The sequence below is a fragment of the Staurois parvus genome, unplaced genomic scaffold, assembly GCF_062004578.1.
Source record: "Staurois parvus isolate SC_StPar_1 unplaced genomic scaffold, SC_StPar_1.0 ptg001270l, whole genome shotgun sequence".
NCBI lineage: Eukaryota > Metazoa > Chordata > Amphibia > Anura > Ranidae > Staurois > Staurois parvus.
The window spans coordinates 342,551-366,208 of NW_028319066.1; the positions used below are offsets into that span (position 1 = coordinate 342,551).

General features: G+C 43.4%; 1 protein-coding gene across 1 annotated transcript in view; it reads left to right on the forward strand.

Annotated features, from left to right (window-relative positions):
• Positions 1 to 23,658, forward strand: part of LOC149437676 (interleukin-12 receptor subunit beta-2-like) — a 90,872-nt gene that overhangs the window by 23,634 nt on the left and 43,580 nt on the right. Inside the window, exons 4-9 of the mRNA XM_089660737.1 lie at positions 517 to 677; positions 3,071 to 3,216; positions 10,304 to 10,445; positions 13,472 to 13,554; positions 18,513 to 18,714; positions 19,772 to 19,960. Of these exons, the coding sequence (XP_089516863.1) occupies positions 517 to 677; positions 3,071 to 3,216; positions 10,304 to 10,445; positions 13,472 to 13,554; positions 18,513 to 18,714; positions 19,772 to 19,960 (923 nt within the window). The remainder of the gene's footprint in view (positions 1 to 516; positions 678 to 3,070; positions 3,217 to 10,303; positions 10,446 to 13,471; positions 13,555 to 18,512; positions 18,715 to 19,771; positions 19,961 to 23,658) is intronic.

Here is a 23,658-nt window from a genome sequence, read left to right on the forward strand (position 1 = left end):
AGAGACTGAGGACAGGATACAAGAGATGATCAGAGTCTGCTGACATACCATAGGAAATGGTCAGAGACTGAGGACAGGATACAGGAGGTGGTCAGAGACTGAGGACAGGATACAGGAGAGGGTCAGAGACTGCAGACAGGATACAGGAGGTGGTCAGAGACTGAGGACAGGATACAGGAGAGGGTCAGAGACTGCAGACAGGATACAGGAGATGATCAGCGTCTGCTGACATACTACAGAAGATGGTCAGAGACTGTGGACAGGATACAGATTTCACATATCTTGAGAAATAAAATTTCTGTAAGAAATGACCGAAATGTTACGACTGTTTTCCGTTCATTTTGCAAAGAATAGAAGATCTGTTTGAGTTGCCCAATACAACCCATCAGAATATATATTTTTTGTTTCTAGTACAAGTAAATAAAAAGTTAGAGCAGACTAGTTGGTGTGGGCATCACAGACAGTTCACGTTAGCTGTGTTCAGTCATAAGATAAGTAACCCGTGTTATGATTTAGTTTACAGACTGAAAAGTCATACATGGAGATGAAGAAAGACCGCTATGTACGGATCACAGTGAACCCAACACGGGATACAATGTTTAGTATTCAGATTACGGCAAGGAACCAGCTGAATTCCTCTGTATCAGAAGTTGTGCCGGTCCTCTTGTCAGATATAGGTATGAGTTGCATGAATTTCATACTTTCTCATATATAATTTAGTAAAGACAGTTGATAATTTGTTTCAGTAATTGTCATAGCAGAGACATGTGGTGCATATGCTTCACAGGTTATGTATAATTAGTCGTCTCTGTCCCTGTTCATAGGAGCTTACAGTCTATTATCCTTATCACCATTGGCATTGCTAGGTATAGGCACACCAGCCAGGCATCGGATTGTGACTGCCCCCCCTCCCCCATCACCAAAACACTTTCTGTGGGTGGAGATACATTGTAGTCCTCAGTTATATTCAATATTACTTGTTATTGACCACTTGTCACTGGTCACAAATCCATTGCATAGGCTGCCTTCTCATTGATGTCACCAATATCTAGAGAATGGATAATTCTTAGTGATGTTATTGGTCACTAGTGAATGGATAGACTGTGTATTCAGTGATGTCACTGGTTTCTAGTGAATGGATAGTCTGCACTTTCAGTGATGTCACTTGTTTCTAGTGAATGGATAGTCTGCACTTTCAGTGATGTCACTGCTCTATAGTGAATGGATAGGCTGCATTCTCAGTGATGTCACTGGTCTCTAGTTAATGGATAGGCTGCATTCTCAGTGATGTCACCGGTCTCTAGTGAATGGATAGGCTGCATTCTCAGTGATGTCACCGGTCTCCAGTGAATGGATAGGCTGCATTCTCAGTGATGTCACCGGTCTCTGGTGAATGGATAGGCTGCATTCTCAGTGATGTCATCGGTCTCTAGTGAATGGATAGGCTGCATTCTCAGTGATGTCAGCGGTATCTAGTGAATGGATAGGCTGCATTCTCAGTGATGTCACCGGTCTCTGGTGAATGGATAGGCTGCATTCTCAGTGATGTCACCAGTCTCTGGTGAATGGATAGGCTGTATTCTCATTGATGTCACTATTCTCTAGTGAATGGATATGCTGTGTATTCAGTGATGTCACTGGTTTCTAGTGAATGGATAGTCTACACTTTCAGTGATGTCACCGGTCTCTAGTGAATGGATAGGCTACATTCTGATTGATGTCACCGCTCTCTAGTGAATGGATAGGCTGCATTCTCAGTGATGTCACTGGTCTCTAGTGAATGGATAGTTTTGCATTCTCAGTGATGTCACCGTTCTTTAGTGAATGGATAGGCTGCATTCTCAGTGATGTCATGGGTCTCTAGTGAATGGATAGTTTTGCATTCTCAGTGATGTCACCGTTCTTTAGTGAATGGATAGGCTGCATTCTCTGTGATGTCACCGGTCTCTAGTGAATGGATAGGCTGTGTTCTTCAGCATGGGGCCTGGAGTGATTAAAGGATAAGTTCACCTTTGGAACATGCTACATGTTCCACCCATTTTTAGTGTGGAACATGTAACATGTTCCCATAGCCGCAGCCTATTGATCGCTGGTGCAATGCTTTCCAGGCTCCTGTAGACAAAAATAATAAATGCACATTTTTTTACTTACAAAAAAAAATGTGCATTTATTATTTTTGTCTAAAAGGTGAACTTATCCTTTAAGCATGTTACAGTACAAGGCGGAGCACCTGTAGGATGTCAATTTATCTATGGCCCAGGCCAAATGCTGGGAGTGGATACAGGATAATGGGGCGCTGCAGGTTTTAAAAAATGATGCATGGTCCTGTTGTGTATAACATAAAAATATTTTGGCAGGTAGAACGACTTATATAAACATATAGGACTTACATATACAGGGGTTAGACAAAAAAAATGGAAACACTTCATGATTTGCAGGTTTGAAAGTGACAACATGTTTAGTGTTGAAAGCGGAAGTGAAGTAACATTCTTTTGCTGTGTGATGAGACACCTAGCTAACAGGTGGGAAGTTTCACTTTCATCATTCACTGCGTGCGCTGCTAGTAATACAGAGTCATGTCAGCAATTTTTTCCTATTCCATGTCACAGTCCTGCGCAATGTCCTTCGGTCTCTTTCGGTCAGCTGATCATGTCCCCCGCGCTTATGCTTATTAGGCGATTCTTTCACAGAATCTGTATACGCCGTCATAACCTTTGATACTGAACCTCGCGACGCGGCAAATTTAGTTGCAATTTCAGTCACGGAGGCACCAGCTAAGCGGCACTAACAATTTGCCATCTTTGATGCTCAGTAATCTCTAACATGACTCCGCATTGCTAGCAGCGCACGCAGTGAATGACAAAAGTGAGGCTTCCCACCTGTTAGCTAGGTGTCTCATCACACAGCAGGAGCAAAAGAATATTACATTACTTCTTCTTTCAACGTGAAACGTCGTCAGTTTCACACCTGCAAATCATGTAGTGTTTCCATTTTTTGTCTAACCCCTGTATGTAGTATTTGTTGTGCTTTCTATGCTTTTCATATATATAACAACTTTAATATTTCACAGTGGTTCCCATCACTCCTACAATCAGTAAAATTCAGCTTCTGCAATCGGCCTTCAACATTTCTATTAGCTGGAGAAAGCAGACATCGGAGAGACGAAGCTTCTGTGAAGTGCAATATAAAACTCTTACAGACCCATCATGGAGGACGGTATGTAGGTTTATGTCCATACACAGGCAGTCTCTGTATTTACAGGTTTTGTGGTAAACCTAGGTGACCCATTTACTCCAGTTTGGTTAGGGGCACAACTACGAATTGTAGGGCCCCATGACAAAATCTGATTTGGTCCACCTGGTTAGGTTGTTAGGTTTATTTCATTCAACCTGCAGGCATAGTGAATAGAATTCTCTGGAATAGCGGCCTAGATAGAGGTTCTAATCTCTCCTATTCTATCCAAAACTAAGCACTTTTTGACTGAACATACACTATGGGTTTCAACCTGCTCAGCAACTGGCTGTGGATTGGAATGAGGTTAATGAGGGGCTTTTTCCGGCACAAGAAAAGGATCTGGGATTGTTAAATAGATCTTCCATAACCCCGAAGAGTAATGTAAATCCAATTGCACCCTTGAAAACTATAGCAAAAGGTAAAACTTTTTTTGTTGTTTAGATACAGTGGCGATGGGTTAGAACCATTGTCAAGCTTTTATTGTTGTCTGTATCCCCATTATGGAGATTCACCCTCTATAATTGTCTTGGTCACCAATGACAAGTGGGGATAAATGTTAAATTCTGAGTTGCCCCCAGAACAGGAATAGAGAGGAAATCTTCCAATGGGGACACCTCTTTCCATGACATCTGTCTAAGAGGAGATTTCCCTCACATTCGGAAATGTATTTTCTCACATCCTGTTGAGTCTACAGAACAGGAAGATAAATCTCTCTAATGGTACATAGATGGCAAAAAAGGACAGCACTTTTAACCCGCCCTTGCTCTATCCAAAATGAAAAGAGAAATTTTGCCTTTACACAAACTATACTTTAATTTTGCCTTTCCCATTGACCACAATACATTTCACCTTCATTTTGGAGAAATAAAAATGCTCAGTTTGCTCTTACCTATTGGCAGTGCTCAGAACTGGTAAATCACTGCTCAGGCACAAATTCTGCCTTTTGGGGAAGCTTCGCAAGCATTGAGTAGTTCTCAGGGTAGGTTTATAGGGTAGACGGTTGGTACTTCCTTCATGTTCCCCTCCTTATTGGGCGCCAAGTGCGGGTTACATAGGAGGCCTACCCCGGAGTGAGTTTTCTGGGCTATGCTGAGAAGGGTCACTGCCTTGCACATGGGGTACCTTTAGACAAATGAACTCTCTTGATGTTAAAATACACCACTATGGTCATTGTTGCACTAGGAGGGGCACGCATAGCCTATGCCCACTCCACCTGTCCAGAATATCTCTGCTACCTCACTCCCTGTATAGGAATAAGGTCCCGCTGCACACCTAGTGCAGGCTCAGTTCTTACTCTTCCGTACCTGTACACAGGCTGAGGACCTCTGCAGTGCTCATCTGCTCCCATTGCTATGGGAGACAAACCGGCCATAGTGAGAGTGCCGAAAACAACTCCTCCTACAAGAGGCTATCCCACCTACCACATGTACACACTTATAACAGGTCGTATGGGAAACCTTCATTACCCTTGGTAACCACTTGCGTCTTCCTACTCTGATGCGTCATACTGACCCAGGCTGGAAACTACATGTGTATGCCAGTTACTTGCAATATACCTTTTTAGCAACTTCAGACCAGGCAAGGACAAAGTTTCAAAAGCTTTACTCGAAATAACTTAGACATTACAGATGGTAACACTAACAGTCTTTCCCTAACACCCCTAGTCTCTAACTCAGGCTTGTTAACTGCCCCAGCATACCTGCATAGGCAAAAGTCCATTCTTAGTCATGTCCTGTAAGGCAGAATCCAGACTTGGCATCTTCAGCAGGTCCCAGAAATCCCCCTACATAGTGGATCGTTCCTGATGGCAGGCAGTCTCGAACGATCACCAGTTGAGAACCCCAACGATGGGAGCAGCAACAGTAGACAGCAGAAAGAGAGAGACTCTCCGGGCTCCAGACCACTGCCCTCATATATAGACGCAGGACCAGTGGGTCGGACCCAAAAAAACCCACCAAGACAAAGCCTGGGAAACCATTTAACCCTCACCCTCCCGTCCGGGGCAGCATTTATCTAACTACGTAAAGGCAACTTGCCTACAGGTTGGCTGATGGCAGAAGGTAATTTCATGGTGTTTCTCTTGCAAACTACACACTGGTTAATTTGGCGCACTCTTGGAGATAAAACTAATATATCTAGAAACAATTTAACTAAATTAGACCTATTCTTTACTTATCTGGTATAAAAACAATAAGGCCTCATTTACCGAACACGTACCAATCCATACACCCAGGCGAAGGGCCGTCTTCAACTTCACATGGTGCACAGGTATTTAATCCAGGCAGCCTATCCAAATCAATGACAGTTGGCCAACTGCATGGAACTCCAATTGCATCCCAGAGTGTACATCCATGCAGGTCTGATGCATGAATCAGGATAGATTGGATTTCCTAACAATTATAAGTAAGTAGAGATATTTTATGTTTTATCACTGCTACTATTGGACTATAGCAGCCTTTCTCAACCTTTTTACCCCAGAGAAACCCTTGAAATAATGACCTGCTAAAGTAAGGTCATTGAGGGTCCTTGGGAAAATGCCTCTTAGGGCTCGTTCACACTTGACTTATTTCTAACTCTTGCCAAACGCCCCTATATATCATATTTGACAGGTGGTAGACAGGCATTTGGCAAGCGTTTTTAATGCTCCCCAAACGCCCTATGCGTGGTTTTGAGGCAGTTGATAGGAATTTGCCAAGTGTTAAAACCGCACCACAAACACCTATAATGAAGTTAAATGGTATTAACGCTCCGCAAACGCCTGTCAGGCATTTGAGGAGCAGCACCATAGACTTGAATGGGAGGTTTTAACTCCTACTGACCAGGGCGGACTGACTATTTGGAAACTCGGGCACTGCCCGAGGGCTTGGGGTCAGTAGGGGGCCTCATGAGATGCCCCTGGTACCTTTTTCATAGGCTTTTTTGAGTTTGGGCAAGGACACAGGGGCCCCATGATCCCCTATTGCCCAGGGCCCCATGGGTTGTCAGTCTGCCCCTGCTCCTGACTCAACATGAGGTGTCAGTTTTGCTGCAACGCTAACGCTTCACTGTGAACAGCACTGTGTGCTGCCATGTGCAGATTTTTCATAGGCGTTTGAGAAGCCTTAAAAACGCTTCCCAAATGCCTGTCTGATGCCTGCTGACAAAGTTAGTGTGAACTGAGCCTTAAAGTGGTTGTTAAAATGTTATTCTTACAGTCAGCCGGATCTGAAAGTATATAGACACCATCAAATTGGAGGTCGAACAGCCAGAGCCAAAGAAATGCTTGGCAACCTATGGAGGAACTGTAGGGTTCCATGAAACCCTGGTTGGAAACAGCCAGACTATATAGATTGAGCTATTTATACTCAAGGAGAACACTGACTGGTACATTGTTATACAGTGGGGCAAAAAAGTATTTAGTCAGCCACCAATTGTGCAAGTTCTCCCACTTACAAAGATGAGAGAGGCCTGTAATTGGCATCATAGGTAGACCTCAACTATGAGAGACAAAATGTGAAAAAAAATCCAGACAATCACATTGGCTGATTTGGAAAGAATTTATTTGCAAATTATGGTGGAAAATAAGTATTTGGTGAATATCAAAAGTTCATCTCAATACTTTGTTATATATCCTTTGTTTGCAATGACAGAGGTCAGACGTTTCCTGTAAGTCTTCACAAGGTTGGCACACACTGTTGCTGGTATGTTGGCCCATCCTCCATGCAGATCTCCTCTAGAGCAGTGATGTTTTGGGGCTGTCGCTGGGCAACACGGACTTTCAACTCCCTCCGAAGGTTTTCTATGGGGTTGAGATCTGGAGACTGGCTAGGCCACTCCAGGACCTTGAAATGCTTCTTATGAAGCCACTCCTTCGTTGCCCGGGCGGTATGTTTGGGATCATTGTCATGTTGGAAGACCCAGCCACGTTTCATCTTCAATGCCCTTGCTGATGGAAGGAGGTTTGCACTCAAAATCTCACAATACATGGCCCCATTCATTCTGTCCTGTACATGGATCAGTCGTCCTGGTCCCTTTGCGGAGAAACAGCCCCAAAGCATGATGTTGCCACCCCCATGCTTCACAGTAGGTATGGTGTTCTTTGGATGCAACTCAGCATTCTCTCTCCTCCAAACACGACGAGTTGTGTTTCTACCAAACAATTTTATTTTGGTTTCATCTGACCATATGACATTCTCCCAATCCTCTTCTGGATCATCCAAATGCTCTCTAGCAAACTTCAGACAGGCCCGGACATGTACTGGCTTAAGCAGGGGGACACGTCTGGCACTGCAGGATCTGAGTCCCTGGCGGTGTAGTGTGTTACTGATGGTAGCCTTTGTTACGTTGGTCCCAGCTCTCTGCAGGTCATTCACTAGGTCCCACCGTGTGGTCCTGGGATTTTTGCTCACCGTTCTTGTGATCATTTTGACCCCACGGGGTGAGATCTTGCGTGGAGCCCCAGATGGAGGGAGATTATCAGTGGTCTTGTATGTCTTCCATTTTCTAATTATTGCTCCCACAGTTGATTTGTTCACACCAAGCTGCTTGCCTATTGCAGATTCAGTCTTCCCAGCCTGGTGCAGGTCTACAATTTTGTTTCTGGTGTCCTTCGACAGCTCTTTGGTCTTCACCATAGTGGTGTTTGGAGTGTTACTGTTTGAGGTTGTGGACAGGTGTCTTTTATACTGATAACAAGTTCAAACAGGTGCCATTGATACAGGTAATGAGTGCAGGACAGAGGAGCCTCTTAAAGAAGAAGGTACAGGTCTGTGAGAGCCAGAAATCTTGCTTGTTTGTAGGTGACCAAATACTTATTTTCCACCATAATTTGCAAATAAATTCTTTCCAAATCAGCCAATGTGATTGTCTGGATTTTTGTTCTCATTTTGTCTCTCATAGTTGAAGTCTACCTATGATGCCAATTACAGGCCTCTCTCATCTTTTTAAGTGGGAGAACTTGCACAATTGGTGGCTGACTAAATACTTTTTTGCCCCACTGTATGTTTATGCTCCATAAAAATAATGAACCAGTGACAGTTATGGGCCAAGAGCAGAACTAATATTTTCCTAGAAAAGTTATCTGTACTCTTTAATTGCCGTTATGGTAGACCACAGATCACTGACAACAGGATATCAGCTTAAGCTCTTCCCAGATGTTTCTACCATAACCGATCCTCACCTTGTGCACCATCTCTGTATGAGAAAATGTTTGCAAAACAAATCCATGCAGAGATGATAGCGCTCGTCTTCTTCCTGCGGAACACCTTGTACCACCACTTCTTGGCGTGTGTATTGGCAGGAGGATCAAAGCACTTAAAGTGAAAAGATAATGTATGTTCGGTAAGTCTTTTTGTAGTATTTACCTGGAAGTCATTTATTGTGTGACTCTCCTTTGTTTCTTATACCGCTCTTTTAAATTTGGATAACTGTATGTAAAAGACTAATCTGTAAGTTTGTCATTAAAGCTGAAGGCAAACAGCTAAATAAACAGGTGAAATATATATATGACTTGTTTTACCTGCCAAAGGATTTGTTTTTCTGTCCATCCAGTCCTGAGATGAATTCAGCTCTGACACATAGCAGATAAATAACACCTACAGATTTAGTGCCTGCCCAAGACTAAGGCTGGACAGAAAGGAGACGCAGCAAACTCATCCCTCTGTCACTCTGCTCTCTCCCCCTACCAGTACGTTCCTTGCTAGAGCATGAACGCTGCAGTACAACTGATTGGCCTTTTGTATTTCTTCTCCAAGCTGGAGCTCTGTTGTACAGGGGGTTGCAAGAGGGCCTAGTTTTAGGCTAGGTTCACACCTCTGCGTGTTGCAATTTTTCTAACACATTTTGCATTTTTAAACACGTGTTTTTTGATGCGTTTGTGGGGGTTTTTTGACAATAGGAAAGTATTGACTTTGGTACGACTTTGATGCTACTTGAGTGCCAGAGAGTGTAAAGGCGTGTTAAAGCACACTACATAAACAGAACTGTCATAATTTCCTATTAGCAAAAAAATAAAAAGTTGCAACAAAGTCGCACCAATTCCAAATGGCATCAAAGTCAATACTTTCCTATTGGCAAAAAAAAAAACAAATTTTTTTCTGTGGTTTTATTGAAGTCTCCTGCACATAAAAAAAAATGCAATCTGCTGCAGGATGGATCGGATCTGTGGATTGGGGAGGATAATGGATCAGATTCCGATCCATTATGCTCAATCCGCAGATCCAATCCATCCTGCGTGGATCATCGGGGAGGTGACACCAAATGTTACTGCACCGGGTGACACCAACCCTAGGGATGCCCCTGTATCTGACCACTATTTGAGTGCTGTCACCTTAAAAGTTTGGTTTTATTTTTTGTTATTTCAGCTTGCTTTAAAACTTACCATTTTGAGGAGCGGGTTTGGTGTCACCCCATGTGATAGGTGTCACCCAGTGCAGCACGCCCCCCCTGCACCTGCCTAGGGACGCCACTGGTCAGATACGAAAAAAAAGGAGCAAAGCACAATGAAACTTAGCTATCCTGTATGTCCCACCATCACCACCACCAAAAATTCTCACACCCTCTAAATATAGAAATTAAGAAAAACCTTTTATTTCACCTAAGCATCTCAGTGGGTTCACACTGATGTGGTGCGGAATTGCTATCAGATTCTGTGTGATTTCCGCACCGCATCATAATCGCACCCCGTTCATACGAACCGCTGCGGTGTGTATTTTAAGTTAACAACACCCCAAAATCAGTTCAGAAAATGCGGTTCGATGTGCAGAATGGGATTGTATGGGTGCGAACGGGGTCCTGCACGTTTTTGGTGCTGATGCGGTGCGATTTGAGCCATACAAAATGTATGGCTCAAATTGCACTACACAGAAATCACAGGTGATTTGCACAGGGATGTGGTGCAGTTCCTGTGTGAATCACATGCGATGTGCCACACCTCGTCAGTGTGAACCTGAGTGTTCATTTGCCAATTTCTACTTTGGTACGTGCACCATGAAAAACAAGTATTCATCTGTGTGTTTATTTCAATGGGCTCCATTGAAGTTTGTAATGGTTGTAAGACTCTGTGGTTTATTTTATTAAGCTTTCTTTTCAGATTGGTCAAACAAACAACACAAACAACAGCTTGGAAATCAATAAAAGCCAGACTGCAGATTCCCTGCGTGTCAGATGCAGAGAGGAGACTGGAAATAGTTACTGGAGTAACTGGAGTGCTCCCCTTCAGGTTCCACCATCAGGTATGTAGAGGTGCTTCTCCTTTCCTTCCCTTACCATGGCATACAATGGAGTGCCCAGGAATGCTGTTATAAACCACGGGGCCCCATACAGCCGACCTGGCTGGGCCCCCTCCAAACCCCCCCCCACCCAAAAAACAGTTTACGATGCTTCAGTTCTGAATGAACACAGTGAGTAATTGGTACCAATCACTCATTGTGTTCATTCAGGAAAGAAGGTGGCTGGTAAATGTGACATATTTACCAGATCCATCTTCCACTCTCCATTCTGAAGGATCCTATTGTGTGCTTGCAGCTGCTAGTGGTAAGGAGAGGAGGGAAGCTGGCAGCACTGCAGGGGTGGGGTTACATGGGGGGCCTGGGCAGCAGAGGGAAAAATATGGTGCATCGGGAGGGTGATGGGTGCAACGCAGGGGAGCAATTACTGTAACCGATCCCCTGTATGACGATCTCTGCAGCAGCCGGGAGGGAGAGGAGAAGAATCAGCTGCTGCAGGAAGAGCCATACAGGGGATCGGTTCCAGTAATTTGTGCTACGCTTTACGTGAGTGGCTAGTGTAGGGAAAGGTTCCCTGTCTGGCAGGGACAGCTCATAGTGACATGGAAAGGTTCCTGAGGAGTAGGGAAAGTGCCAGGACTACACCATCTCCTCATAGGAAGCCCCCGTTTGGGCTTGGACCGGTCAGGCTGCATTCCCACTCCTCGCTGCAGAAGCTGTCAGAATCGTTTCAAGATCACGATCCTCTGCTACTGTTTGTAAGTGGCTCTGGTCAGCTGTACCTACCCGCTGCACCTGACTGTATGTTGTATTCTTAACCGCCGCCGCACCACGCTGCACCTTCCTCACAACCTGAAAAAGGGTAACTAATGCAGCCACCAAAAGGGTAAGCTGCAATGTATAAGTTTCTTCGTTTTAGGGTTTAGATCCTATAAAAATTTGCCTAAAACGGTCAGTGAAGGAAATATTCATCAAATGCTTCATGTCTTGGTATGTTTAAAATAATTAGACTTAAAGTTGTACCAAACCCACAACAGTACAATCAGTCTGTATATGCAGTAAAGCGTGCTTGTTATACTCACTGTGGAACCTAAGGGGTTAATCCTCCATATTGTATAAAAAGGCTGTTTGATCCCATCTTCTCTGATCTTCCCCCTCTGCCACAGTTCCTAATCCATCTGGTGATAGAACAGAGCCTGCAAGCTGCACATGCTCAGTTTGATGTGTATTGCTAGAGAGGTTTTTTTTTTCTTCGGAGGGTGCATGTGATCAGCACAGGGCCAATCAGCACTGTCCAGACAGAGGTTCAGGGGTTATGCAACCTCATAGGACAGTCAAAAGGAGAATGAAAACTCCTCCTACAAAATTACCAGTGCTCTGCTGGGCACTGATAGAAGTCACAAGACTGTTATATACTGCTGATGAGAAAAGGTGTTTATCACTCCCTCGTCATATCACGACTCGACTACTGCAACTCCCTCCTCACTGGCCTGCCTCGCCGCTGGCTATCCCCGCTTCAGTCCATCCTGAATACGGCTGCCAGACTCATTCACCTTTCCAACCACTCCGTTTCCGCCACCCCCCTCTGCCAATCCCTCCACTGGCTTCCGATTGCGCAACGGATCAAATTCAAAATCCTAACACTGACGTACAAAGCTGTCCACCATACTGCCCCGAACTACATCACTGACCTAATATCCAAGTACCGCCCAACACGCACACTCCGCTCCTCACAAGACCTCCTTCTCTCTAGTTCCCTGGTCTCCTCCTCCCATGCCCGCCTCCAGGACTTCTCCAGGGTGTCACCCATCCTCTGGAACTCCCTGCCCCAACCCATCAGATTATCACCTACTCTCCTCTCTTTTAGACGCACCCTGAAAACTCATCTCTTCAGGGAAGCCTACCCCACCCCCTGCTAACTTGACCGACCTCCTCCACTCTTCCTACCACTCCATCCCCCACAGCTATCTCCTCCTGTGCCACCATCCCCTCCCTCCTAGATTGTAAGCTCCAAAGAGCAGGGCCCTCAATCCCCTTATGTTTTGCATTGTATTGGTATTGTTCTGTCACATGTTCTGTCCCCCTTTGTAATGTACAGCGCTGAGCGAACTATTGGCGCTTTATAAATACTGTATAATAATAATAATAATCAGTTTATAGTTACAAAAATAATTGCACTTCCATGTTCATGTCTGGTGAATGCAGGGTCTTGGGGGGACTAGATATATTGAATGCAGGGTCTGGGGAGACCAGATATAGTGAATGCAGGGTCCGGGGAGAGCGGATATAGTGAATGCAGGGTCCGGGGAGACCAGATATAGTGAATGCAGGGTCCTGGGAGACCAGATATAGTGAATGCAGGGTCCTGGGAGACCAGATATAGTGAATGCAGGGTCCTGGGAGACCGGATATAGTGAATGCAGGGTCCGGGAAGACCAAATATAGTGAATGCAGGGTCCGGGGAGACCAGATATAGTGAATGCAGGGTCCGGGGTTTAGTAACACTTCAATGACTTTATATATGTTTGATTATATAAAAAGATTACTTGCAGAGTTATTTTTGCTTGATTTTTTTTAGGTTCATATCTTTATTTGTTTTGCACGTGTATAAAAACCTTGTTTCACAAATATACACTATGTGGCCATAAGTATACGGACGCCCCTCGGATGATCACGTTTTGGTGTTTCCAGTGATGGGTACTGTTAATGTTATAGCATAGAAGACATTATAGACAATTGTTTGCACTGCTGAGACAAGGTTCTTTAGCAGGCAAGGCAAAAGGGCAAAATGCGCTCTTTTCTCCCCTCCCCTATGAGCTGTGAACTTCTTTAAAGGTGTACACTCACCGGCCACTTTATTAGGTACAAGCAGTTTTACACAATGCAGAGGATTAACCCCTTAGGTTCCACAGTGAGAATAACAAGCATGCTTTACTGCATATACAGACTGATTGTACTGTTGTGGGTTTAGTAATTCTTTAATCAATTAATTAAAGTTGCTTTTGAGATTAATTTTCATTTTTTCTTTGCAGCTCCCGAGGGCATTCCTAACGTGTGGCGAATCCTGGGGCCAGAGTATCCCAACGGGACCCAGGAAGTGACTGTCCTCATAAAGGTAGGGACCAGGTAGGGACCAGACTTGTACTTAAAGTAGAACTATAGGGAAAACTTTTTTTTCCCATTTTGGATAGAGTAATGGCGGGTTATAACCCCTGTTAGTTTATTTTTTGCCAACTGTGTCCCACTGGGGTAATTTCCCTTCATTTCCTGTACCATAGCCAAACAGGAAGTGAGAGAAAATCCATGAAAACTAAGGGAATTCCTTGGGGCTAATAAAAACAAAAGAAAATCGTGCTCTGCCAGATAATGAGAATAATAATAGATGAGCTGCTGCAAACATGTGTTATGTGTGTAAACATAAAAAACAGACTAAGACAAATGAAAGTGTCATGCTGCTAGCATAAATCAATATATGTAAATATACGAACAAAAGCATGACTGAGAGTCCCAAATGATGATAAAACATAATAATAAAACACAAGAAATCCTTAAAAAAAATCCAAATAAGTGAAAAATCTTCCTGCTGGTGATTGCATCCAAAATCCCAGTGCTGTAAATCTTCAATACATGTGAATCACCACAGTGAACATAGACTTTCAGGTGGACTCTCACCTTCTTGCATTGACCTGTATGTGGACACAGGTCAAACAAAGCATCTCCCCTATTAGTGGGGGCAATACATAACTTGATCCTCTGTGCACTCTTCCCCTTATGAATCACCACTGGCCAAGGGGCGGACTGACCACTTGGAAACTCGGGCACTGCCCGAGGGCCTGGGGTCAGTAGGGGCCCCCATGAGATGCCCCTGGTACCTTTTTCATAGGCTTTTTTAAGTTTGGGCAAGGACACAGGGACCCCATGATCCCCTATTGACCGGGGGCCCCATGAGTTGTCAGTCCGCCCCTGCACTAGACCTTTACAAATGGCACCTGATTATAGGAAAAGCCAACTCTGTGGATAAAGCTCAACAACCACAAAGTAGACCATCATGCAGTAGGCTTCTTTAAAAGGCATAAATTTATTAAAGCATATGAACTCACATGATAATAGTAATAATAATTCCTTGGGGCTCCCCAGGTCACCAAAACTAGTGTCCCCATTGGAAGACTCTGTTACTTTTCTGGGGACAAACCAAAATTTGGGGTTTCCTTTACTTTCAATGATAATATTAAACATGACAAATAGACAGGGGGAATCCCCCTAACGGGCCATAGGCAGCAATAAAAACCTAAAACATGTTCTAACCCCTCTCCACTCTATTCAAAACTAAAAGAAAAAAAAAAGTTTGCCTTTAGTTATAATTTAAATATTATTTTATTGTTTTAAAGCGTGTTTTTGGATTCTATGGCCATTTCAGACAGAAGTCACATCCTACAGTATGTTTTTAAGACATAGAAATAAAAAAATGCTGCAGCATCCAGAGCATACACAAGCACTGGAAGAATAATAGCTTTGGTGGTGGGTACCAAATCAGCCAGTACTTCAGCGCTGCAAGGCCACATATATAAACATAGATGTCAAGGGTGGACTGACAACTCATGGGGCCCCTGGGCAACAGGGGATCATGGGGCCCCTGTGTCCTCGCCCACATTCAAACCACACCCAAATAATCCTATGAAAGGTACCAGGGGCACTTCATGGGGCCCCCTACTGACCCCGGGCCCTCAGGCAGTGCCCAAGTGCCCGAATGGTCAGTCCGCCCCTAATAGATGTAGTTCAGCGGCTCCCAAGGGGTGCAAGATGGAATTTCAGGGGGTGCTACAAAGAGTCATTAGTAGGGTGAGGGGGAGGTGTGCAGATGTATCTTTGTGACCTTAGGAAGGATCGTTTCTTGATTGCTTGACAGCAGCTGGTTAGCAGTGCTCTGAAAAGCAATCCACCAAGGATCATTTTTCAGAGTGTTGGCTAGTGTGAACCTAGTCTCAGTGACGGGCCATCACTCATGAAAGCTGCCAGTGTGCCTTGAGCAGTGATAGTAGCGGTAGTAGGTAATTGTGTCTTGTAGATTGTAGTCATGTTGTATATTTCATCCAATGGAGAGAATACCAGAATTAAAATATAGGTAAAGTAAGTAGTTGATTGTCAGGGTATTGCTTTTTTTTTTTTTTTGTGAAAATTCTCTTTATTGACTTATAAAGTGGAGAATACAAAACAAAGCCTAATGGGCATACCCAGGCTTGAATAAATCACAAATAATAACAAAAAAAAATAAAAGGAAAAACATAACACACAGATAAGGTGAACAACAACAGATGACAACCGCACCCAATGATATCACAGGACTAGATACTGCAGAAGAAAATTTCCACAAAAGAAGATCACTAACAACCGACACTGAGCAAAAAAATCTGCGACAAGAGGTAGAGAACTATCACTCGATAATATCAGAGCTGGAAGGGACCGATTCGAAAGAGTCAATCCAGATAGGCCACACCTTCGAGAGTATTGCTTTTAAATTCATTATAACTCAACAGATTTCAGGAGAATGGCCTGTGAATCCATATTCCTGCCATTTGAAAACTTTTTTAAGTAGAATTTTTTTAAAAATGAGAAATTAGGCTTCTTCATCCTTCAAAGAGATACTACTTTTGTGGGGGTGCGAACATTATTCAAACATTGGTTGTGGAGCATAGAAAAGGTTGAGAAGCCACTGCTGTAGAGGCCTTTATAAATCAACTTAAAAAGACAGAGGAATGCGAGCCGTCACCTCCCCGTTTTGAATCTTATATACAAAATATAACAACACATTAAGCCAGTACTACAATCCATGAGATGTAATGCTGAGACAGGGGCGGACTGACCATTTGGAAACTCGGCACTGCCCGAGGGCCCGGGGTCAGTAGGTGGTCCCATGAGATGCCCCTGGTACCTTTTTCATAGGCTTTTTTGAGTTTGGGCAAGGAAACAGGGGCCTCATGATCCCCTATTGCCCGGGGGCCCCATGAGTTGTCAGTCTGCCCCTGTGCTGAGAGATCCCAGAGGTGGTTGAATAACAATCAAGCATGGCATGCCCAACTCAGGAGCAGGGGTTGAAAGGTTAGGGAGTAATTGAACCTCAAGCCATCTGTTGCCCAGCACTTTCTTCCTTGTCTCTTACCTCTCACCCCCATCACTTTTTATCAGAGATCTCCAAACTTTAGCCCACAGGCCAAATGTGGCCCATTGCCTGCCTTTACCCAGCCCTTGGGGCACCATTCCATCCACCAACACCAATGATGGGGCATCATTACTCCCACTGACACCAATGATGAGACAGTATTCCTCCCATTGATAAAATAATTGGGCACTATTCCTTCTACTGACACCAACGATTGAGCACTGTTCCTTCCACTGACACCAATGATGGGACATTGTTTACTCCCACAGGCCATAGTCTGTTCCCACCCACCCTAAAGCCTGAAGGACAGTAAACTGGCCCTTTGTTCTGAAATCCCTTTTTCTTATGAACAGGTTCTCACCACCTTTCTCCTCTCTCCCCATTTAGTTCTTTATTTTTGGTGCTGTACACTAGTAGCATTTTTTTTTTTAAAATTCATTTTAAGAACGTTCATTCCATTTTCAATTTAATCTAATCTAATCTAATCTAATTGGCACTTATTTTTTACTGCAGTGACTAGAAAATTTGAAGGAGCAGAATGTAAAATTTTTTTGTTTGGGAAAGTCCATTCGTTCCAAAATCAAATGCCGAAGGCCAATGAAATTATGAAAAACTTTTGAACAACAATCATCAAGCCATGAAATATAATGATAATTTTTGTATGATAGTTCTTTCAGAAACCTACTAGTGTATGGCCAGCTTTAGAGTCTACATGGAGAGGTTGTAAGACTTCCCTACCTTAAGCTGGCCATGCACTAGTCAAATTTTGTTTCGAATTGTTCATTGGATTTTCCAATCCATAGTGAGGTCAAATCGATGTTCGTTTTCAACCCAGGTGACAAGAAAAATTGAAGAAACAGGATGGAATGGACAAACGGAATGGAATGGACATTGGAATGAAATGGAAATTTCTACTATTGTTTGTGGGTTTTGTACAGGAAATGACATTCATTCCAAAATCAAATTCTAAAAGCAAACAAAATTGTACTGAAAATCTTAGTACAAACATTCAGATGAATATTCGTATTGGACATTTGTTCAAAAATCTACTAGTGTATAGTCAGCTTTAGGAAGTCAAGTGGGGCTGGTCATTAACACATCAAGGGCAGATCGCCTGGTTTATCAGGTTACCTTTTATTGTTCTTTTATTATTTATTTATTATTTTCTGGTACTTATATAGCGCCGTCAATTTATGCAGTGCTTTACATATATATTGTACATTCACATCAGTCCCTAACCCTCAAGGGGCGTACAATCTAAGGTCCCTAACTCACATTCATACATACACATACTAGGGGCAAATTAGATAGGAGCCAATTAACCTCCCAGCATGTCTTTGGAGTGTGGGAGGAAACTGGAGTACCCGGAGGAAACCCAAACAGGGACAGGGAGAACAAGCAAACTCCAGGCAGGAGGTACCGTGGCTGGAATTTGAACCAACAACCCTAGTACTGCCAGGCGGAAGTGCTAACCATTTAGCCAGTTTGCTACCCTATTTATATTTTTATGACTCTACATTCTTACTGCTCAGTATACTGTCATATCACACTGCCATCCATATATTGTTGCAGATGACAAGATCTTTGTGTGATGCTGTAACACATTATTATTATTATTATACAGTATTTATATAGCGCCAAAAGGTTTGCTCAGCGCTGTACATTAGAATGGGGGACAGTACATGAGACAATACAGTAACAAAACAGTATACGAGGGGTTCGAGGGCCCTGCTTACAATCTAGGATGACTAAAACTGTGTAAATTAATATAAATAACATTTGGAATAAAAAACTAACATAGCCTGAAAAGCCTGTGTACAGATCTTACATCTTTAAAAATATTTTCTTCCATTGCTGTGTAAATGAATTGGTCTTCTGTCTGTTGTTACTGATTTGATTCTATGCTATTATTACAGAAGAATAATGATGAAATTCCACTAAGAAGAATCTCAGGATATAAAGTATTTTACTCAGATAAAGAAAACCTAAGGACTTGTACGGTGTCGGAGGTAGAGTGTGTCACGCTGGTCCCAAAAGGGGTCAAAATGATATTCGTCTCTGCCTTCAATTCCTATGGCACCTCCTCCAAAAGTAATGTATGCATCTTGGAAGATCCTGGTAAGAAGGCCTATAATTAATTTTCGAATATTTAGATTGTATCTAAACCTAAAACCAAAAATGTAATTTAGTGCAGACAAGGTCACTGATAAGGGGGTACTACGGGTCCTCCTGTAGGGGGTCCAGACACATAGGGGGACCCAGACAGCAGTGGAATTGGTGCAGTGGGCAATTACAGGAATGATGCCCTGTGTGGCTCTCTACAGCATCTGCCTGTAATGGCCCCCACCTACAGCACCAATCCCCATCCCTAACCAGATCATATCAGATGCCCCCCGTGTGCCTGCACCCCAGGGGAATTCCAGGAATGAGACTGTCCAAAAGAAATCCTGGTTATCATGATGACACGTTTCGCACGATTCAGTGCTTTGTCACACTCCAGGACTCATTCCTGCTGAGAGTCCACGATGGCTGTCGTTGGCTTTCCTGTGCTCCACTGAGGTCACATCCGGTGCGCCGTGACGTCACTTCCGGTGCGACATGACGTCACTTCTAGTGCGACGTGATGTCACGTTCGGTGCACCGTGATGTCACTTTCGGTGCGTGATCCTTGTTGCAACCGAGGAGGTCTTCCTGGTCTCTAAAGTGGTATTTCAACAGGTTATTGGTTTGTGGATACATTCCCCACCATTTGCTGCCCTTCTACCATCCTTCCATCTGTGGAGTTCACCATCCAGGCTTCCCACAGCCATGTTATCATCAAAGTAAGCCGCTCCCATTATTCCGTTCAACATGTGACTTGCGCCAGTCTTTCCATTTGTGCCATACTACTACAAGGAATTCCTGGAATTTGGTGTTTATGGTTTTATCGATTTATTAAACATTGGAATCGGACATATTGACTGTCGGTTGTGTTCCTCATTGCATAATCATTCTGGCTTACACCACGATCGCTCTGATTTTCTTGGTTTCATCAATATTGTTTTAAAGCTTTTACTGCAAGGGATTTCTTGATGTGCTGCCGGTCTCTTCTTGATTTGTATACTTTACGGACGTTGCTATGATGATTTTCCTTTTTACTATTACTAACATGCTCTTACCGATTCCACTTTAATAGATTTACCTCAACCGCGCAATCTGATTGCTACAACTTGGCCAATCCATGTCCAGTGGCAGAGTCCGCCCAACACAGGGCACTCGCTTCTCTGGTATGTTCTCCAGTGGAATCCTGACAATTGTGATGGGAAACACAGCAATGTGTCATGGCAGAAACTCTCGAAGGATAGAACACATTTTTCTTTCAATGGTAATTATGTGTTTCTTGTGTATTTCCACCACATCATTAGTATTCATTATTTTTTCTTAGCCTTGGAAAATTAGCTGGCTTGTTGTGCCACCTAGTGGGTCGATCAAATATAGGTGCTTTTTTTTTTGGTATTTGAGTTCCACACTGTATTAGCCTTTGAGCATTGCAACAAGTTTTGGCTAATTTAACTTAAAGTGATACTAAAGTCTTGTTTTTAAAAAAAAATATAACAAAAATGTCATACTTATCTGCTCTGTGTAATGGTTTCGCACAGAGCAGCCCAGATCCTCCTCTTCTCAGGTTCCCCGCTGGTGCTCCTGGCCAGTGCTTCCTGTCAGTTGCCCCCACAGCAAGCAGCTTACTATAGGGGTACCTGAGCAGGCGCACACCCGAGCCACTGCTCTGCGTGTCCATTTACACACAGAGCCACCGCTCAGCCCTGCCCCTTTCTCTCCTGATTGGCTCACTGGCTGTGATTGACAGCTATTGCCTCAACCTATCAGGACTGAGAGACTCCAGAGAACCGAGGCTCTCATGGACATCGCTGGATTGGAATGGGGCTCAGGTAAGTATTCTGGGGGCTGCTACACACAGCAGGTTTTTTTACCTTCATACAAAGAAAACTGGTCACCTACCCAGGTCTATAACTGGCTTTTTAAACAGTGAACATGGAAGGCATCACAAAGTAAAAAATAGAACTATCCAATTCAACTTACCAGCCTACCCCAGTCTAATAATGGCTATTATCAGCAAGGAACATGGATAAAGTTTAACTTATCAAAAGAGGGGGATAAGAAAGCCAGTTCAAACTGCCAGCCAGTTAGCCAACTAAAAAAAACAAATTAACCTGTCTAAGAACATGGGTTTATAAACAGGGGTTTAGTTAGCACACATTTGCAAATACATATGTAAGCCACAGAGCCACATCACGGCACCCTGAGTGTCTGTGGTCCTAACTCTATAAATCTTGAGAGTCCCCCTGTTTTTAAACGCACGTTCTTAGACAGGCTAATTTGTTTTTTTTAGTTGGCTAACTGGCTGGCAGTTTGAAGTGGCTTTCTTATCCCCCTCTTTTGATAAGTTATACTTTATCCATGTTCCTTGCTGATAATAGCCATTATTAGACTGGGGTAGGCTGGCAAGTTGAACTGGATAGTTCTAATTTTTACCTTCATGCATAGAATGCACAAAGATGAAAGAAGCCTTGAGCCTTTAGAACCACTTTAAAGTGGTATTAAACCCAAAACCAAACATGTAATATATTGCAGCTTACCAATCATTAGATGAGAATGCTGCATTAGTTTTCTTTTTTAGGCTTTTGCCCCTCTGTTTTTATCTGGTCAGAGCATAGTGATTTTTTTTAATGCACAAAATATAAAAACCTTTTTGTTAATAGAACACAATGAAACAAAATATAAACTTGTTTTTGTAAATAAATTACAAAGAGAAAGAACAGGAATGGCGCACACACCTAGCGCATTACCAGAGATTTATTTGTATAAAATCCAATAGATGTCAAGTGAATTCTTACAAACGTAGAAGAGGAAAAGAAGGTAAAAACAAAGGATGCCACAGTGTGGAAACCGCATGCAAACATGCAACCCTGCCAAACTGGCAAGCAAAGAGTTTTGTAGAGTACCCCCCTTCTTCAGAGCTGAGCTAGCCAGCATATGCCATACCTAGATATATATACTCTCTGATAAAACACGGACAGTAACCCAGATCAAGCCCTGATCCTTCTTAGTTTATTTTTTTTTCAACAAGTTTTTTTGTTTTGTTTTGTTGACACGAACTTCTCCTCTGACAATGGCTATCACAGTGACAGCTCATTCTCCATGCTGGCGAGGGGAAGTGCGCGCTCCCAAACACATGCTGCATATCTCCTTGCCGACCCGCCACAGTACATTTACTGCGGCTACAGGCCCAGCGACATGCTGGTACATCACTGCCTGTTTCTGGGTTTCAGGCAAGTGCGCTCCCACCTCCCACGTGTGCCGGCACAGGAATGTATTGCATTATATATTTGACATTTATGTCTTTTTCCAAACAGGCCTGAGGCTTACTGTTCCCCTCTTTTACGCTTATTGTGCTTACTGCATTTCATACATGTGATATACGTATATCCATAGTATAATTTTTGGATTCCCTGTTCGGGATTCACCATTATGATATTGGTGTAAATTCATTATTTAATATTATGGTATACCTATGGTATAATTTTGGATACACCTCTTCAGGGAAGTGTTTACCTATGTGTTTGTACTACAGAGATATTAGACTCTTGCAGTCACTCTTTCTGTTGCACATACATTTAGACCGGTCTTGATGTCATTTTATATGGTTTTAGGTCTGTGTGTTATTGTCTCATACTGAGGTGATGGTAAACCAGGGCGAATGCCCATATGTCATATTTATATCTGTGTAATAAAGCATAATTTTTGGAAAATTTTTTGAGTGTCACGGTCTGTTCATAATGTAGCCGCTTTTCTGTGAATCTCTTTTCACAAACCCCCCTTTTTTGAATGCCTTCTTTGGCTACTGAATGGAAACCAAACATTGGGTGACACGATAATTTAATTAACAACCTCTTAATAACTACCTATAATATAAGTGCGCTCCCACCTGCCTACTCTCACTGTGATTTGACACAGCGGGAGTCCGTCAACAGATCCCTGCCAATGATTCATAGCCGGGACCTGCTGACCTGCTGTGTCGAATCACAGCCTAGAGCCCTGTGCTGATAAACAACTCAGGGCTCTGTACAGAGGGAAAGATCGCTGTTCCCTTTCTCTGCTAAGCAGGAAAAAGAAACATAATGTGTAGTAAAGGAACACAAATAACCCCTTGATTTCCCCTAGATGGCAACCCCTTCCCATCCAGTGTCATTAGATCACTGTATTCGTGTCTCCGGTGATGTCAGTGACTGTCGGTTCCCCCCAGTGTCAGTTAGTGTCAGATTGCCCGCCGCACAGTCCCACTATCAAGTCACTGATCGCCTCCATTACTAGTAAAAAAAGAAAGAGAAATAAAAATTCCAGTATATATAACATAGCGTGTAGAGGCTATAAGTAGCATGGCACGTCCCACAATTTTGTGTGATCACAGCGTGTTTGTCGCATGGGAAATTGCGCCATGATCACTGATGAATGACAACTCCAAACGGGATTCCCTGTTTTTACATTGCGTTTTGAAACCACGGTGATTCCACCCATGATTTGCATATTCCCTAATGTGAATGGAGCCTTAAAGGGAAACTATATATAGCACCCTCCTAGTTAGATAGGGGGAGCTAGATGATTTTTTTTGTTTTGTTTTGTTTTGTAGTTAGAAGGCTGAGTAGCAGCCAAAGAGAAATAGTCAGAGGGTCAAATCTGGGTCAGGGATGAGAGGCTCTGCAGATCAGCTCACTGATACCTCCCCCTGATCTAGAGACTAGAGAAGTCTCTAGAACGCAGTGGGCAGGGGTGAGGAGGAGCTGGTTTGCACTCTTAAGGAATCCTGGGCAATCCCAAGCAGGAGGCTTGGTATGGGGTCAAGACAGCCCATAAGAGTGACTGAGCCTGCTCAGCAGCAGGAGAGTTTGGGTGGAAGATGGAGTGAGGAGCCTGGGAGGGGTCCCAGGAGAGGGGCCTACCTACAGGTGGAGAAGCTGTAAGCCAGGATCTCTTACCCTCAATCATCCCCAGAGAGCAGACAGC